The sequence below is a fragment of the Chiloscyllium plagiosum genome, unplaced genomic scaffold, assembly GCF_037043375.1.
Source record: "Chiloscyllium plagiosum isolate Xiang-an unplaced genomic scaffold, Cpla_swu_hap1 HiC_scaffold_23, whole genome shotgun sequence".
Taxonomy (NCBI): Eukaryota; Metazoa; Chordata; class Chondrichthyes; order Orectolobiformes; family Hemiscylliidae; genus Chiloscyllium; species Chiloscyllium plagiosum.
In genome coordinates this window covers 65,430,363-65,450,270 of record NW_028270161.1, presented here as the reverse complement: position 1 = coordinate 65,450,270, position 19,908 = coordinate 65,430,363, and the positions used below count along the sequence as shown (strand labels likewise).

Here is a 19,908-nt window from a genome sequence, read left to right as displayed (position 1 = left end):
GGGGGGTGTCCTCACTGAGTGCTGTGTTAATGGGGGTGAGGGGTGTCCTCACTGAGTGCTCGGTTAGCAGCTCCTCCAGCTGCCCAATATTTTCGGAGAAAGCCTCCTGGTCTCTCCGACTCAGTGACTCAGCTGTTTCCTCCAGCCATTCCTGTAGATGCTGCAAATCCTGTTGCTCCAAATGAAGGGACAACATTGCTGCTTCCACTCGATCTCCCTGGCAACTGGCCCCGCTCCTGACCTGCAACTCAACCAGAGACACACACGAGATTTAACAAACTGTTGGAAAATGGAATTGTGATAAAATGAGGGGGGTGGGATTGTGGTGTAATGTGATGATCACGAGACAATTAATTCAAAGCCCTTTGCTTTCAAAAATTTGTTTTCAAATCCAACAAAAACAAAACATTGAAGTTAACATTAATTAATAAACCTGGAAGATAAATCTGGTCTCTGTGAAGGTGACCAAAGATATTGAAATGTTCAACCAGCCAGGATCACACTGAATGTCCGAATCATCGAGTCCCTACAATGTGGAAGCAGGCCATTCAGCCCCTCAAATCCATACTGACCCTTCAAATAACAGACTACCCTTACCCTTTATCTCTGCATTTCCCATGGTCAATCCACCCTAACCTGACAGCTTTGGACTGTGGGAGGAAACCCACACAGACATGGGGAGAATGTGCAAACTCCACGCAGAGTGTTGCCCAAGGTTGGAATTGAACCTGGGTCCCTGGTGCTGTGAGGCCGCAGTGCTAACCACTGAGCCACTGTGCTGGCCTACGCTGGCTCCATCACAGCCAGGGCAGACTTAGTAGGCTGAATGGCCTACTCCTATGTTTCTATCATTGTCCAGTCTGGTGTACATATGACTCCATATCGACAGCAATGTGTTTGATTTTTAACTGCCCCCTGAAATGCCCAATCAGGCCACCAGTTCAAGGGTAATTAGTGAAGGGCAGTAACTGACAGCTCAAACAGCGACGCCAACAACAAATGAAAGAATAAAGAATTTCAAGTTCTGTGGAGATACCTGGATGTTTTATAAAAGGGATCACCAGATGACCATTGTGAACTTTCAAACATTGTTTCACAAAGTAACCCTTCGAAATTACTTCACTTAGTTAAGTGCTTGGGTTTGCTTAGTCATACAGCACAGAAACAGACCCTTCGGTTCAACGTGTCCATGCTGACCAGGTTTCCTCAACTCAACTAGTCGGATTTGTCTGCATTTGGCCCATATCCCTCTAAACCTTTCCAATTCATGTACCTGTCCAAATGACTTTTAAATGTTCTAATTGTACTAGCCTACACCACTTCCTCTGGCAGCTCACTCCATACACACACCACCCTCTGTGTGTAAACGTTGCCACTCAGATCCCTTTTAAATCTTTCCTCCCCTTAAACCTATTCCGTCTAGTTTTTGACTACCTTTACCATGGAGAAAAGACCTTGGTAATTCAGCTATCCATGCTCCTCGTGATTTTTGTAAACGGGCAGCACAGTAGCTCAGTGGTTAGCACTGCTGCCTCACAGCACTAGGGTCCCAGGTTTGATCCCAGCCTCAGGTGACTGTCTGTGTGGAGCTTGCACATTCTCCCCGTGTCTGCGTGGGTTTCCTCCCACAGTCCAAAGATGTGCAGGCCAGGTGAATTGGCCAGGCTAAATTGCCCATAGTGTTAGGTGCATTAGTCAGAGGGAAATGGGACTGGGGGGGTTACTCTTCAGAGGGTCAGTGTAGACTGGTTGGGTCGAAGGGCCTGTTTCCACACTAGGGAATCTAATCATAAACCTCTGTAAAGTCACCTCAATAAAAGTCCCAGCCCATTCAAGAACATCCTTGCTTTCCAGTTTAATAATATCCTTCATGTAGCAGGGTGACCAGAATTGTATGCAGGAGTCCAAATCAATGTCTTGTACTCAGCCCTCTGACCAATGAAGGCAAATGCCTGCTTCATCAGCCTGTCTCCCTGTGATGCCATACACCTTGTTCAACACCATTCCCCAGAGCCCTGCCATGAACTGTGTAAGACCTGCTCCAGCTTGCCCTACCAAAATGCAACACCTTGCATTTATCTGAATTAAACTCCATCCATCATTCCTTGGCCCAGTTGATCAAGATGTTGTATTCTTAGACAACCTGTCCACTACACCACCAATTTCAGTGTCGTCCCCAAACTTACTAACCATTCCTCCTACATTCTCATCCAAGTCATTGTACAAATGATGAACAACAATGAATCTAGCACCAATCCTTGTAGCACACTGATGAGAAATATTCATTTAGGCTCTTACCTATCTCCTGTGACTTCACTCATAGACTGCCTCATTGATCTTTAAGGGGCCCTATTCTCTCCCTCATTACTCTTGTGCCCTTAACATACTTGTAGAAACTCTCTGCATTCTCCTTTACCTTATCTGCCAAAACTACGTGATGTTCCCTTTTTGCCCTCCTGATTTCCATCTGAAGTAGAACATAGAACATAGAACAATACAGCACAGAACAGGCCATTCGGCCCACGATGTTGTGCCGAACATTTGTCCTAGCTTAAGCACCTATCCATGTACCTATCCAATTGCTGCTTAAAGGTCACCAATGATTCTGACTCTACCACTCCCACAGGCAGTGCATTCCATGTCCCCACCACTCTCTGGGTAAAGAACCTACCCCTGACATCTCCCCTATACCTTCCACCCTTCACCTTAAATTTATGTCCCCTTGTAACACTCTGTTGTACCCGGGGAAAAGGTTTCTGTCTACTCTATCTATTCCTCTGATCATCTTATAAACCTCTATCAAGTCACTCCTCATCCTTCACCGTTCCAATGAGAAAAGGCCTAGCACTCTCAACCTATCCTCGTACGACCTATTCTCCATTCCAGGCAACATTCTGGTAAATCTTCTCTGCACCCTCTCCAAAGCTTCCACATCTTTCCTAAAGTGAGGCGACCAGAACTGCACACAGTACTCCAAATGTGGCCTTACCTAGGTCCTGTACAGCTGCAACATCACCTCACGACTCTTGAATTCAATCCCTCTGCTAAGGAACGCTAATACACCACAGGCCTTCTTACAAGCTGTATCCACCTGAGTGGATTCCTGAAGAAGGGCTTATGCCTGAAACGTCGATTCTCCTGTTCCCTGGATGCTGCCTGACCTGCTGCGCTTTTCCAGCAACACGTTTCCAGCCCATCCACCTGAGTGGCAACTTTCAAAGATCTATGAACATAGACTCCAAGATCCCTCTGCTCTTCCATCTTACTAAGAACCCTACCGTTAACCCTGTATTCCACATTCTTATTTGTCCTTCCAAAATGGACAACCTCACACTTGACAGGGTTGAACTCCATCTGCCACTCCTCAGCCCAGCTCTGCATCATATCCAAGTCCCTTTGCAGCCGACAACAGCCCTCCTCACTATCCACAACTCCACCAATCTTCGTATCGTCCGCAAATTTACTGACCCACCCTTCGACTCCCTCTTCTAAGTCATTAATAAAAATTACAAACAGCAGAGGACCCAGAACTGATCACTGCGGAACTCCACTTGTAACTGGGCTCCAGGCTGAATATTTACCATTTACCACCACTCTCTGACTTCGACCGGTTAGCCAGTTTTCTATCCAACTGGCCAAATTTCCCATTATCCCATGCCTCCTGACTGTCCGCATAAGCCTACTATGGGAAACTTATCAAATGCCTTTCTAAAATCCATGTATACTACATCCACTGCTCTACCCTCATCCACATGCTTGGTCACCTCCTCAAAGAATTCAATAGACTTGTAAGGCAAGACCTACCCCTCACAAATCTGTGCTGGCTGTCCCTAATCAAGCAGTGCCTTTCCAGATACTCATAAATCCTATCCCTCAGTACCCTTTCCATTACTTTGCCTACGACCGAAGTAAGACTAACTGGCCTGTAATTCCCGGGGTTATCCCTATTCCCTTTTTTGAACAGGGGCACAACATCCGCCACTCTCCAGTCCCCTGGTACCACCCCCGTTGACAGTGAAGACGAAAAGATCATTGCCAACGGCTCTGCAATTTCCTCTCTTGCTTCCCACATAATCCTAGGATATATCCCGTCAGGCCTGGGGGACTTGTCTATCCTTAAGTTGTTCAAAATGCCCAACACATCTTCCTTCCTAACAAGTATCTCCTCTAGCTTACCAGTCCGTTTCACACTCTCCTCTTCAACAATACAGTCCCTCTCGTTTGTAAATACTGAAGAAATGTACTCATTCAAGACCTCTCCTATCTCTTCCGACTCAATACACAGTCTCCCACTACTGTCCTTGATCGGACCTACCCTCGTTCTCATCATTCTCATGTTTCTCACATACGCATAAAATGCCTTTGGGTTATCCTTGATCCTACCCGCCAAAGATTTTTCATGCCCCCTCTTAGCTCTCCTAATCCCTTTCTTCAGGTCCCTTCTGGCTATCCTGTATCCCTCCACTGCTCTGTCTGAACCCTGTTTCCTCAACCTTATGTAAGCCTCCTTCTTCCTCTTTACAAGACATTCAACCTCCCTCATCAACCAAGGTTCCCTCACACGACCATTTCTTTCCTGCCTGACAGGTACATACATATCAAGGACACGTCGTATCTGTTCCTTGAAAAAGTTCCACATTTCCTCGACATCCTTCCCTGACAGCCTATGCTCCCAAGTGTGCTGTTACATGCCCAATATACTGAGGGAGTCACTTGATCCCAGCTATCTATATCTGACATATACCTCCTAATTTTTCTTGACCAGAACCTCAATGTTTCTAGTCATCCGGAGTTCCCTACTCTTGCCAATTTTGTCCTTCACACTAACAGGAACATGCTGTCCCTGAACTCTCATTATCTCACTTTTTAAACCCTTCCACTTGCTAGATGTCCCTTTACCCGAAAACAGCCTCCACCGATCAACTTTTGAAAGTTCCTGACTAAGACCATTAAAATTGACCTTGCTGCAATTTAGAACTTTAACTTGTGGGCTGGACTTATCCTTTTCTGTAACTATTTTAAAACTAAAAGAAGTATGGTCACTGGTCCCAAAGTGCATCCCCATTAACACCTCAGTCATTTGTCTGCTTTATTTCCCAACTGGTGGTCAGGTTTTGCCCCATCTCTTCAATTTGGACCATCTCCAAATTGATTGAGAAAGATATCCTGGACATACTTAACAAATTTGAGCTAAGTATAATTTATTAACCAACAGAAAGCAGCAAGTCAAGATAAATGGGTCTGGTTAGCAGGATTTAGTTAGCAGGGTTAGTCTGGTTAGTAGGGTTACTTTGGTTAGCAGGGTTTAACTAGTGTAGTGCCACTGGGTTTGGTCCTTGGATCCCAACCTTTTTTTTCCACTTGAGGGACATGAGTGTCACTGGCTGGGTCATATTCATTGCCCGTCCCTAATTGCCCCTTGAGAAGGTTGGGGTGAGCTGTTTTCTTGAACCGCTGCGGTCCATGTGCTGTAGGTAGACCCACAATGTCCCTTAGTGAGGGAATTCCAGGATTCTGACCCGGTGACAGTGAAGGACCAGCAATATATTTCCAAGATAGGGTGGGCAGTGGAGGGGAGCCTGCAGGGGGTGGTGTTCTGCTGCTATTGTCTTTCCAGATGGAAGTGGTTCTGGGTTTGGAAGGTGCTGTCTGAGGGTCTTTGGTAAATTTCTGCAGTGCATCTTGTAGATAGTACGCACTGATGCTACTGAGTGTCGGTGGTGGAGGGAGGGGATGCTTGTGGATGTGGTGCCAATCAAGTGGCTGCTTTGTCCTGGATGGTGTCAAGCTTGAGTGTTGTTGGAGCTGCCCCCATCCAGGGCAAATGGGGAGTATTCCATCTGATAAAGGGCTCTGATTCTCCTGCTCTTCAGATGCTGCCTGACCTGCTGTGCTTTTCCAGCAAGACACACCCAACAGTATTCCATCACATTCCTGACTTGTGCCTTGGAGATGATGGACAGGCTTTGGGGAGTCAGGAGGTGAATTATTTGCTGTAGTATTCCCAGCCTCTGACCTACTCTATCTTTATGTAGTGAAAACAAAAAATGATGAAAGTCACAGCAAGTCAGGCAGCATCCATGGAAAGACAGCAAGATGTCATTTTGGGAATGGATGACTTTCGAATGAAGGGTCATCTAGACTCGAAACACTAGCTTGATCTCTCTGCATGGATGCTGCCTGACCTGCTGTGATTTTATTGTTTTCAGTATAGACTCGAGGAACTGCAATAATTTTCTCTTATATTTATGTGGTGAGTCCAGTTGAGCTTCTGGCCAATGTAACCCCAAAGATGTTGGTAGTAGGGAATTCAGTGATGGTGACACCATTGAATGTCAAGGGGAGATGTCTCTTATTGGTGATGGTCATAGCCTGGCATTTGAGTGGTGTGAACATTACTTGTCATTTGTCAGCCCAAGCCTGGATATTGTCCAGACCTTGTTGCATTTGAACACAGACTGCCTCAGTGTCTGAGGTGATTTTCAACAGTGGTGTGTTTGAGGGTTATGGAGAGTGGGCAGGTTAGTGGAGTTGAGGCTGAGATGAAATCAGTCATAATCATATTAAATGCCTCACAAAGTTGTTAGAGTTCTTTGATAAAGTGACCAGGAAGATTGATGAGGGTGGGGCGGTAGACCTAGTGCTGAATTTCAGTCAGGCCTTTTAAGGTTCCACAAGGCAGGTAGCTCTTGAAGGTTAGACCTTATGGAATCCAGGGTGAGCTGGCAAATTGGATACCCAATTGGTTTGATGGTAGGACGCAGAGGGTAATAGTGGAAGGATGCTTGTCAGACTGGAGGCTTGTGAGTAGTGGAGTACCTCAGGGGTCAGTGTTGGGTCCATTGCTGTTTGTTACCTATATCAATGATTTGGATGAGAATGTCCAAGGCATTCATTAATTTGCTGTTGACTCTAAACTAGGCAGCATTGTGGACAGTGAGGAAGGTTATCAGAAATTGCAGCAAGACCTTGACCAGCTGGGGAGTTTATGGAGTTTAGTATGGATAAGTGTGTGGTCTTGCATTTTGGAAAGTCAAATCAAGGTAGGAATTTCACAGTGAATGGTAGGGCCTTAAGGAGTGTCATGGAACAGAGGGACCTTGGAGTTCAGGTTCACAGTTCTCTGAAAGTGGTGTCCCAGGTGGACAGGGCAATGATGAAGGCTTTTGGTAGACTGGCCCTCATCAGTCAGGTCATTGAGTATAGAAGTTGGGAAGTTATGTTGCTGTTATCCAGGATGTTGGTGAGACCACGCTTGGAGTATTGCGTTCAGTTTTGGTCACCTTGTTGTAGGAAGGACGTCACTAATCTAGACAGAATGCAGAAGACATTTACAAGGATATTGTCTGGACTCCATGGTCTGAGTTTTAGGGAGAGATTGAACAAGCTAGAATGTGTTTTTTTTAGAGCATAGGAGACTGAGGGGGGAACCTTTTAGAGGTGTATAAGATTATGAGAGGCATGGACAGGGTAAATGCACTAAGTCTTTTTCCCAGGGTTGGAGAATGGAGGACAAGAGGACATAAAAGGGAACCTGAGAGGCAACTTTCTTACACAGAGGGTGATGTGCATATGGAATGAGCTGCTAGCGGAAGTGGTGGAGGCATATACATTAATAACATTTAAAAGGCATTTAGACAAATACATGGATAGGAAAGGATTAGAAGGGTATGAGCCAAGTGCAGGGAAATGGGGTTATGGAGGGCAGACATTTTGGTCAGCATAGACCAATTTGGACCAAAGGACCTGTCTCCGTGCTGTAGGACTCTATCAGTCTTTATGACTATGAAATGAGGTAGCAGGCCTTCAGGGGCTGAATGGCCTCCTCTTGCTTTTAGTTTTTAGATTACTTACAATGTGGAAACAGGCCCTTCGGCCCAACAAGTCCACACTGACCCTCCAAAGAGCAAACCACCCAGACCCATTCCCTTACACTTACCCCTTCACCTAACACTACGGGCAATTTAACGTGGCCAATTCACCTGACCTGCATATTTTTGGATTGTGGGAGAAAACCCACGCAGACACGGGGAGAATGTGCAAACTCCACACAGACAGTTGCCTGAGGTGGGAATTGAACCCGGGTCTCTGGCACTGTGAGGCAGCAGTGCTAACCACTGAGCCACCCAGAAAAAAAGTAGTCGGAAGAGGGCACCCGCATCTTACATTTCTCCTGTTTGACGGTCTCTGATGAGGAAGTGCTGCTCTGGAAAAACTCAATCTTGCACCATGCTTCGGACTCACCTCATCCCATCGTGTTTGTACCATGTTGATCCAGGATTGGATGATGCTGACTGATTCCGGATTACAGGAAGTCAGGATCTCATTCCCAAGGGCAATGACAGACTCCAGAGCTGGATACTCATGCTCCAGACTGTCAACGGCCTCCTGAAACAGATATCAGAACATCAGCTCCCTCCATCCTGCTCACCCTTCCCTACTCCCCACTAATTTACACCACCCTCTTCCCTCCCTCCCCATCACTCTCTGCTTCCCTCCCTCTCCCCTCACCCCCAACCTCTCTCCCTTTCACCTTACCCTCCATCTCCCTCCCTCTCCCCCTCACCCCCACCTCCCACCTCCCTCACCCTCACCTCCCTACCTCCCTCCCTCTCCCCTCACCCCCCACCTCCCTCCCTCTCCCCTCACCCCCCACCTCCCTCCCTCTCCCCTCACCCCCACCTCCCTCCCTCTCCCCTCACCACCACCTCCCTCTCCCCCTCACCCCCACCTCCCTCTCCCCCTCACCCCCACCTCCCTCTCCCCCTCACCCCCCCTCCCTCTCCCCCTCACCTCCCACCTCCCTCACCCTCACCTCCCTACCTCCCTCTCTCCTCACCCCTCCACCTCCCTCCCTCTCCCCTCACCCCCACCTGCCTCCCTCTCCCCTCATCCCCAACTCCCTCCCTCTCCCCTCACCCCCAACTCCCTCCCTCTCCCCTCACGCCCCCATCTACCTCTCCCCTTACCCTCCACTCTCCCTCTCTCCTTACCCCCACCTCCCTCCCTCTCCCCTTACCCCCACCTCCCTCCCTCTCCCCTCACCCCCCACCTCCCTCTCCCCTCACTCCCACCTCCCTCCCTCTCCCCTCATCTCCATCTCCCTCCCTCTCCCCTCACCCCCATCTCCCTTTGCCCTCATCCCCAACCTCCCTCCCTCTCCCCTCACCATCCCCTCACCCCCCAGCTCCCTCCCTCACCCCTCACCCCCCCACCTCCCTCTGCCCTCACCCCCAACCTCCCTCCCTCTCCCCTCACCCTCCCACCTCCCTCCCTCTCCCCTCACCCTCCCACCTCCCTCTCCCCTCATCCCCACCTCCCTCCCTCTCCCCTCACCCCCCCACCTCCCTCTCCCCTTACCCCCACCTCCCTCCCTCTCCCCTCACCCCCACCTCTCTCCCTCTCCCCTCACCCCCCCACCTCTCTCTCCCCTTACCCCCACTTCCCTCCCTCTCCCCTCACCCCCCCACTTCCCTCTCCTCTTACCCCCACTTCCCTCCCTCTCCCCTCACCCCCCCCACCACCCTCTCCCCTCACCCCCACCTCCCTCCCTCTCCTCTCACCCCCCCACCTCCCTCCCTCTCCCCTCACCCCCCCACTTCCCTCTCCCCTCATCCCCCACCTCCCTCTCCCCTCACCCTCCAACCTCCCTCTCCCCTCACCCTCCAACCTCCCTCTCCCCTCACCCTCCAACCTCCCCTCACCCCCCTACCTTACTCCCTCTCCCCTCATCCCCACCTCCCTCCCTCTCCCCTCATCCCCCACCTCCCTCCCTCTGCCCTCACCCCTCACCTCCCTCCGACTCACCTCACTCGCCACCTCTCTCTCCCTCCCCTCACCCCCCACCTCCCTCTCCCCTTACCCCCACCTCCCTCCCTCTCCCCTTAGAACATAGAACATAGAAGAATACAGCGCAGTACAGGCCCTCCGGCCCTCGATGTTGCGCCGATCCAAGCCCACCTAACCTACACTAGCCCACTATCCTCCATATGCCTATCCAATGCCTGCTTAAATGCCCATAATGAGGGAGAGTCCACCACTGCTACTGGCAGGGCATTCCATGAACTCACGACTCGCTGAGTAAAGAACCTACCCCTAACATCTGTCCTATACCTACCCCCCCTTAATTTAAAGCTATGCCCCCTTGTAATAGCTGACTCCATACGTGGAAAAAGATTCTCACTGTCGACCCTATCTAAACCCCTAATCATCTTGCACACCTCTATCAAGTCACCCCTAAACCTTCTTTTCTCCAATGAAAACAACCCAAAGTGCCTCAGCCTTTCCTCATACGATCTTTCTACCATACCAGGCAACATCCTGGTAAACCTCCTCTGCACCCGTTCCAGTGCCTCCACATCTTTCCTATAGTATGGCGACCAAAACTGCCCACAATACTCCAGATGCGGCCGCACCAGAGTCTTATACAACTGCAACATGACCTCAGTACTCCGGAACTCAATTCCTCTACCAATAAAAGCCAGTACGCCATATGCCTTCTTCACCGCACTATTTACCTGGGTGGCAACATTCAAAGATTTGTGTACATGGACACCAAGATCCCTCTGCTCATCCACACTACCAAGTATCCGACCGTTAGCCCAGTACCCCATCTTTTTATTACTCTTACCAAAGTGAATCACCTCACACTTAGCTACATTGAACTCCATTTGCCACCTTTCTGCCCAGTTCTGCAGCTTCTCTATATCCCGCTGTAACCTGCCACATCCTTCCTCACTGTCTACAACTCCTCCGACTTTCGTATCATCCGCAAACTTGCTCACCCAACCTTCTAACCCCTCCTCCTGATTTCCTGAAGAAGGGCTAATGCCCGAAACGTCGATTCTCCTGTTCCCTGGATGCTGCCTGACCTGCTGCGCTTTTCCAGCAACACATTTCCATCTCTGATCTCCAGCATCTGCAGACCTCACTTTCTCCTCAAAGATTTCAACCCCTCCTCCAGGTCATTTATAAAAATGACAAACAGCAATGGTCCCAAAACAGATCCTTGCAGAACACCGCTAGTGACGGCACTCCAAGATGAACCTTTGCCATCAACTACTACCCTCTGTCTTCTTCCAGCCAGCCAACTCCTAATCCAAACCTCCAACTCACCCTCAATGCCATACCTCCGTGTTTTTTGCAGTAGTCCACCATGGGGAACCTTATCAAACGCCTTACTAAAATCCATATACACCACATCTACTGCTTTCCCCTCGTCCACCTCCTTAGTCACCTTCTCAAAGAATTCAATAAGGTTTGTGAGGCACGACCTGCCCTTCACAAAACCATGCTGACTATCCTTGATCACATTATTCCTATCCAGATGTTCATAAATCCTATCCCTTAGAATTCTCTCTAAGATTTTGCCCACAACAGAAGTGAGACTCACCAGCCAATAGTTACTAGGGTTATCCCTACTCCCCTTCTTGAACAAGGGAACCACATTTGCTAGCCTCCAATCTTCTGGCACTACTCCTGTAGACAACGAGGACATAAAAATCAAGGCCAATGGCTCTGCAATCTCCTCCCTTGCTTCCCGGAGAATCCTAGGATAAATGCCATCAGGCCCAGGGGATTTATCTATTTTCACCTTTTCCAGAATTTCCAACACCTCTTCTCTACATACCTCAAAGCCGTCCATTCTACTTAATTGTGACTCAGTACTCACATTGACAATAGTGTCCTGTTCCTGATTGAATACTAACGAAAAGTATTCATTCAGTGTCTCCCCAATCTCTTCAGCCTCCACACACAACTTCCCATGACTATCCTTGACTGGACCTATTCCTACCCTAGTCATTCTTTTATTCCTGACATACCTATAGAAAGCCTTAGGGTTTTCCCTAATCCTACCAACTAAGGACCTTTCATGTCCCCTCCTTGCTGCTCTTAGCTCTCTCTTCAGGTCCTTCCTGGCTACCTTATAACTCTCAATTGCCCCAATTGAACCTTCACGCCTCATCTTTACATAGGCCGCCCTCTTCCATTTAACAAGGGATTCCAATTCCTTATTAAACCACGGCTCCCTCACACGACCCTTTCCTCCCTGCCTGACGGGCACATGCTTATCAAGGACACTCAATAGTTGCTCCTTGAACAAGCTCCACATATCAATTACACCCTTGCCTTGAAGCTTACTTTTCCAGGCCACACATCCTAAGTCATGCCTCACAGCATCATAATTTCCCTGCCCCCAGCTATAACTCTTGCCCTGTAGTGCACACTTATCCCTCTCCATCACTAGAGTAAAAGTCACCGAATTGTGGTCACTGTCCCCAAAGTGCTCACCTACCTCTAATTCTAACACCTGGCCTGGTTCGTTACCCAGAACCAAATCCAGTATGGCCTCACCTCTTGTTGGCCTGTCTACATATTGTGTCAGGAAACCCTCCTGCACACATTGGACAAACATTGACCCATCTAACGAACTTGAGCTATAGCTTTCCCAATTAATATCCCTCTCCCCTCACCCCCCCACCTCCCTCCCTCTCCCCTCACCCCCCCACCTCCCTCCCCCCTCACCCCCCACCTCCCTCCCTCTCCCCTCACCCCCTACCTCCCTCCCTCTCCCCTCACCCCCCCACCTCCCTCCCCTCTCACACCCCACCTCCCTCCCTCTCCCCTCACCCCCCCACCTCCCTCCCTCTCCCCTCACCCCCCCACCTCCCTCCCCCCTCACCCCCCACCTCCCTCCCTCTCCCCTCACCCCCTACCTCCCTCCCTCTCCCCTCACCCCCCCACCTCCCTCCCCTCTCACACCCCACCTCCCTCCCTCTCCCCTCACCCCCCCAACTCCCTCTCCCCTTACCCCCACCTCCCTCCCTCTCCCCTCATCCCCCCCACCTCCCTCGCTCCTTACCCTCCCACCTCCCTCTCCCCTTATCCCTACCTCCCTCCCTCTCCCCTCGCCCCCCAACTCCCTCTCCCCTTACCCCCCAACTCCCTCTTCCCTTATGCCAACCTCCCTCCCTCTCCCCTCACCCCCCCCACATCCCTCCCTCTCCCCTCACCCCCCCACCTTCCTCTCCCCTCACCGCCCTACCTCCCTCTCCTCTTACCCCCACCTCCCTCCCTCTCCCCTCACCCCCCCATCTCCCTCCCTCTCCCCTCACCCCCCCCACCTCCCTCTCCCCTCACCCCCCCACCTCCCTCTCCCCTTACCCCCCCACCTCCCTCTCCCCTTACTCCCCCACCTCCCTCTCCCCTTACCCCCCCACCTCCCTCTCCCCTTACCCCCACCTCCCTCCCTCTCCCCTCACCCCCACCTCCCTCTCCCCCACCTCCCTCTCCCCTTCATCCCCACCTCCCTCACCCCCACCTCCCTCTCCCCCTCACCCCCATCTCCCTCACCTCCCTACCTCCCTCCCTCACCCCTCACCCCCCCACCTCCCCTCACCCCAACCTCCCTCCCTCACCCCTCACCTCCCTCTCCCCTCATCCCCACCTCCCTCCCTCTCCCCTCACCCCCCCACCTCCCTCTCCCCTTACCCCCACCTCTCTCCCTCTCCCTTCACCCCCCCACCACCCTCTCCCCTCACCCCCAACTCCCTCCCTCTCCCCTCACCCCCCCACCTCCTTCCCTCTCCCCTCACCCCCCCACCTCCTTCCCTCTCCCCTCACCCCCCCACCTCCTTCCCTCTCCCCTCACCCCCCCACCTCCCTCCCTCTCCCCTCACCCCCCCACCTCCCTCTCTCTCCCCTCACCCTCCAACCTCCCTCTCTCTCCCCTCACCCCCAACCCTCCTCCCTCACCCCTTACCCCCCCACCTCCCACTCCCCTTACCCCCTACCTCCCTCTCCCCTTACCCCCACCTCCCTCCCTCTCCCCTTACCGCCCCATCTCCCTCCCTCTCCCCCACCTCCCTCCCTCTCCCCTCACCCCCACCTCCCTCCCTCTCCCCCACCTCCCTCCCTCTCCCCTCACCCCCCCACCTCCCTCCCTCTCCCCTCACACCCCCACCTCCCTCTCCCCTTACCCCCCCACCTCCCTCTCCCCTTACCCCCCCACTTCCCTCTCCCCTCATCCCCCACCTCTCTCTCCCCTCACCCCCTCACCTCCCTCCCTCTCCCCTCACACCCCCACCTCCCTCTCCCCTTACCCCCCCACCTCCCTCTCCCCTTACCCCCCCACTTCCCTCTCCCCTCATCCCCCACCTCCCTCTCCTCTCACCCTCCAACCTCCCCCTCCCCTCACCCTCCAACCTCCCTCTCCCCTCACCCTCCAACCTCCCCTCACCCCCCCACCTTACTCCCTCTCCCCTCATCCCCACCTCCCTCCCTCTCCCCTCACCCCCCACCTCCCTCCCTCTCCCCTCACTCCCCCACTTCCCTCCCTCTCCCCTCACCCTCCAACCTCCCCTCACCCCCCCACCTTACTCCCTCTCCCCTCATCCCCACCTCCCTCCCTCTCCCCTCACCCCCCACCTCCCTCCCTCTCCCCTCACTCCCCCACTTCCCTCCCTCTCCCCTCACTCCCCCACCTCCCTCTCCCTCCCCTCACCCCCCACCTCCCTCTCCCCTTACCCCCCACCTCCCTCTCCCCTTACCTCCCACCTCCCTCTCCCCTTACCCGCCACCTCTCTCTCTTCTCACCCCCACCTCCCTCCCTCTGCCCTCACCCCCCACCTCCCTCCGTCTCACCTCACCCCCCCACCTCCCTCTCCCTCCCCTCACCCCCCACCTCCCTCTCCCTCCCCTCACCCCCACCTCCCTCCCTCTCCCCTCACACCCCCACCTCCCTCTCCCCTTACCCCCCACCTCCCTCTCCCCTTACCCGCCACCTCTCTCTCTTCTCACCCCCACCTCCCTCCCTCTGCCCTCACCCCCCACCTCCCTCCGTCTCACCTCACTCCCCCACCTCCCTCTCTCTCCCCTCACCCCCCACCTCCCTCTCCCTCCCCTCACCCCCCACCTCCCTCTCCCTCCCCTCACCCCCCCACCTCCCTCCCTCTCCCCTCACACCCCCACCTCCCTCTCCCCTTACCCCCCCACCTCCCTCTCCCCTTACCCCCCCACTTCCCTCTCCCCTTACCCCCCACCTCCCTCTCCTCTTACCCCCACCTCCCTCCCTCTCCCCTTACCCCCCACCTCCCTCTCCCCTTACCCCCACCTCCCTCCCTCTCCCCTCACCCCCCTACCTCCCTCTCCCCTTATCCCCACCTCCTTCCCTTTCCCCTTAACCCCCCACCTCCCTCCCTCTCCCCTTACCCCCCCACCTCCCTCCCTCTCCCCTTACCCCCCACCTCCCTCTCCCCTCACCCCCACCTCCCTCCCTCTCCCCTCACCCCCCTACCTCCCTCTCCCCTCACCCCCTACCTCCCTCTCCCCTTACCCCCACCTCCCTCTCCCCTTACCCCCACCTCCCTCCCCCTCCCCTCGCCCCCCCACCTCCCCCGCTCTCGCCTCACCCCCCCACCTCCCTCTCCCCTTACACCCCACCTCCCTCTTCCCTTACCCCCACCTCCCTCCCTCTCCCCTCACCCCCCCCAGCTCCCTCCCTCTCCCCTCACCCCCCCACCTCCCTCCCTCGCCCCTCACTCCCCTACCTCCCTCTTCCCTTACCCCCACCTCCCTCCCTCTCCCCTCACCCCCACCTCCCTCCCTCTCCCCTCACCCCCACCTCCCTCCCTCCCTCTCCCTCTCTTCTCCCCCTCCACTTCCCAGCCTCTTCCCCTGCCTCTTCACTGCATCCCAATCCTCCCTCTTGGTGCTGCCCTGTTCCCTCTCTCTGTACCATCCCCTCGATCTAACCCACCTGGTGCTGGTGTTTAAGTTCCAGCAGAGCTTCCTGCTCCTGCAGGATCTGTCCATCTGTCAGCTTCCTCTCGGTCTGTGTCAAGTGACCCAACAAAGTCTGAACCAAGGACTGAAAATGCTCAGCCTAACAGCAGAGAATGTGGATTCAGTTTCATAGAGAACAACTGGTCAAGCTTTGGAAAACACTTAAAATACAACTGCAGAATCCCAGCGTGGCTCTGTGCCTGGCTCTCCCAGTCACCAGGAGGCTCTGCCAGCTCTGTGTTAATGTCTCACTCTGCCCGTGAATGTGTCGATTACAAATTCATCCGGTAATCCCCTGGCTGCCTCCCATCATTCTCCATCCAGGAGAGTATTTGTAATAAAGTTGATGAATTAACTGTGCAAACAGCTATTAATAAATATAATGCAATTGGGATCACAGAGACCTGGCTCCAGGGTGACCAAGGCTGGGAACTGGACAACCAGGTTTATTCACTTTTCAGGAAAGACAGACAGAAAGGGGTGAGGTAGTGTGGCTGGTTAAGGAGGAGATTAACACAATAGTAACTGAGGACATTAGCCTATACAATGGGTGGAGCTGCAGAACACTAAAGGGATAAAGACGTTAGTGGGAGTTGTGTACAGACCAGCTGTTGGTGTAATATTGGGGATTATATCTAGCAGGAAAGTAGAGATGTATGCAGTAAGGTTACAGCAGTTATTATGGGTGACTTCAATCTACATATTGCTACCAGTTTGTCAGTTCAATCAATGTGATGGTGGAGGATTCCCTGGAATGTATGATGGATGGTTTCTGTGACCAATATGTCAAGGAACTGACCAGAGAGCTGGCCACCCTAGACTGGGTGTTATGTAATGAGAGAGGATTAATTAGCAACGCTGTGGTGTGAGATCCTTTGGGAACAGTGATCATAATGTGGTAGAATTCTTCATTAAGGTGGAGAGTGACACAATTAAAGCTGAACCTAGGGTCCTGAACTTAAAGAAAGCGAACTTTGATGGTATGAGGCATGGATTGGCAAGAATAAACTGGCCAGGATCCTTCAGGGGTTGCTAGTGGATGGGCAATGGCAGATAGTTAAAGAACACACAGATTAACTGCAACAGTGGTACACCGGAGTCTGGTGTCAGAGTAAAACAGGGAAGGTGGCTCACCCATCGCTAACAAGGTCAGAAAATGCTGACAACCATGTACTGGGAGAAATTTAAAATTCAGCAGGAGGAGGGAGGACCAAGGGTTTAATTTGGAAAGGGAAGGTAGAATACGAAGGTAAGCTGCAGAAAATCAATGGCAAAAGCTTCTATAGAAACGTGAAAAGAAAAAGACTGGTGAAGACAGATGTAGGTTCCTTGCAGGTGGCATCAGGTGAATTCATAATGGACAATAAAGAGATGGCAGAGCCAGTTCAACAGATACTTTGGATCTATCTTCATTAAGGAGGACCCAAATAACTTTCCAGAACTACAAGGGGACAGAGGCTCAAGCCTGAAGGAGGAACTGAAGGAAATCCTATTAGTCAGGAATTGGTTTTGGGGAAATTGATGGGATTAAAATCCAATAAGTCTCCAGGGCCTGATACTCTGTATCCCAGAATACTTAAGGAAGTGGCCCGAGAAATAGCAGATGCGTTTGTAATTATTTTCCAACATTTATAGACTGTGGAAGAGTTCCAATGAATTGGAGGGTAGCTAATGTACTCCACTCTTTAAAAAGGAAGGGGGAGAGAAAGTGGGGAATTATAGACCAGTTAGCCTGACATCAGTGGTGGGGAGAATGCTGGAGTCAATCATTAAGGATGTAATAACTGAGCATTTGGAAAGCAGTAACAGAATCGGTGCTAGTTGGTATGGATTCACTAAAGGGAAATCATGATTGACAAATCTTCTGGAATTTTTGAGGATGTGACCAGTCAAGTGGACAAGAGGAAATCAGTAGATGTTATGTATCTGGACTTTGACAAGGTTCCACCCAAGAGATTAAAGCTCATGGTATCAGAGATAATGTACTAACATGGATAGAAAACTGATTGGCAGACAGGAGGCAGAGAGTTGGAATAAACAGGTCCTTTTCAGAGCGGTAGGCAGTGATGAGTGGGGTACCACAGGGTTCAGTGCTGGGACCCCAGCTGTTCACAATATATATGAATGACTTGGTAAAGGAATCGAATGCAATTTCTCCAAATGTGCAGATGGGTGGCAGTGTGTGCTGGGAGGAAGATGCTAGGAGGTTGCAGGGTGACTTGGACAGACTGGCTGTGTGAGCAAATACTTGGCAAATGCGATATAATGCTGATAGATGTGACAATATTCTCTATGGAGAGCTTGCATCCAGGAAGAGACCTACTGGGCATCCCCAACGATGTCTGCATGAGGGATATGAAGGCACTTGAGATCATAGAACATGGAAATGTACAGCACAGAACAGGCCCTTTGGCCCACGATGTTGTGCCGAAGGTTAATCCTAATGTAAAATATAGTAACTTAACCTACGCACCCCTCAACTCACTGCTATCCATGTGCATGTCCAGCAGTCGCTTAAATGTCCCCAATGACTTTGCTTCCACCACTACCGCTGGCAACACATTCCATGCATTCACAACTCTCTGCATAAAGAATCTCTGATGTCTCCTTTACACCTTCCTCCTAATATCTTCAAGCTATGACTTCTTGTACCAGTCAACCCTGCCCTGGGGAAAAGTCTCTGGCTATTGACTCTATCCATTCCTCTCATTATCTTGTACACCTCGATCAGGTCTCCTCTCTTCCTCCTTCTCTCCAGAGAGAAAACTCCGAGCTTAGTCAACTTCTCTTCATTAGGCAAGCTCTCCAGTCCAGGCAGCATCCTGGTAAACCTTCTTTGCACCCTCTCCAAAGCCTCTGTATTTTCCTATAGTAGGGCGACCAGAACTGGACACAATATTCCAAGTGTGGTCTCACCAGGGACTTGTAGAGCTGTAGCAAAACTTCGCGGCTCTTGAACTCAATCCCCCTGTTAATGAAAGCCAAAACACCAAATGCTTTCTTAACAACTCTATCCACTTGGGTGGCAACTTTGAGGGATCTATGTACTTGCACACCCAGATCCCTCTGTTTTTCCACACTGTCAAGAATCCTGTCTTTAATCCTATATTCAGCATTCGAGTTCGACCTTCCAAAATGCATCACTTCACATTTGTCCAGGTTGAACTCCATCTGCCATTTCTCAGCCCAGCTCTGCATCCCGTCTATGTATCGCTGCAGCCTGCAGTAGCCCTCCATACTATCGACGACACCTCCAACCTTAGTGTCATCTGCAAATTTACTAACCCACTCCTCAACCTCCTCAAACAAGTCATTTATAAAAACTACAAAGAGCAGAGGCCCAAGAACAGAACCCGGCGGGACCCCACTCAACACTGACCTCCAGGCAGAATACATTCCATCTACAACCACTCTCTGCCTTCTGTCAGCCAGCCAATTCTGAATCCAGATAGCTAAATCTCCCTGTATCCCATACTTCCTGACTTTATGAATGAGCCTACCAAGTCATTCATGTATATTGTGAACCTTATCAAATGCCTTGCTGAAGTCTATATAGAGGAGAAAGTGAGGTCTGCAGATGCTGGAGATCAGAGCTGAAAATGTGTTGCTGGAAAAGCGCAGCAGGTCAGGCAGCATCCAGGGAACAGGAGAATCGACGTTTCGGGCATAAGCCCTTCTTCAGGAATGAGGAAAGTTTGTCCAGCAGGCTAAGATAAAAGGTAGGGAGGAGGGACTTGGGGGAGGGGCGTCGGAAATGTGATAGGTGGAAAGAGGTCAAGGTGAGGGTGATAGGTCAGACTGGGGTGGGGGCGGAGAGGTCGGGAAGAAGATTGCAGGTTAGGAAGGCGGTGCTGAATTCGATGGATTAGACTGAGACAAGGTGGGGGGAGGGGAAATGAGGAAACTGGTGAAATCCGAGTTCATCCCTTATGGTTGGAGGGTTCCTAGGCGGAAGATGAGGCGTTCTTCCTCCAACCGTCGTGTTGTTGTGGTCTGGCGATGGAGGAGTCCAAAGACCTGCATATCCTTGGTGGAGTGGGAGGGGGAACTGAAATGTTGAGCCACAGGGTGGTTGGGTTGGTTGGTCCGGGTGTCCCAGAGGTGTTCTCTGGAATGCTCCGCAAG

General features: G+C 51.8%; 1 protein-coding gene across 1 annotated transcript in view; it reads right to left on the bottom strand.

Annotated features, from left to right (window-relative positions):
- LOC148145920 (microtubule-actin cross-linking factor 1, isoforms 6/7-like) overlaps positions 1–19,908 on the bottom strand; it is a 165,616-nt gene that overhangs the window by 57,316 nt on the left and 88,392 nt on the right. Inside the window, exons 7-9 of the mRNA XM_087999756.1 lie at positions 15,758–15,883; positions 8,245–8,388; positions 53–241 (exon numbers count right to left, since the gene is read on the bottom strand). Coding sequence (XP_087855882.1) covers positions 53–241; positions 8,245–8,388; positions 15,758–15,883 — 459 coding nt within the window. The remainder of the gene's footprint in view (positions 1–52; positions 242–8,244; positions 8,389–15,757; positions 15,884–19,908) is intronic.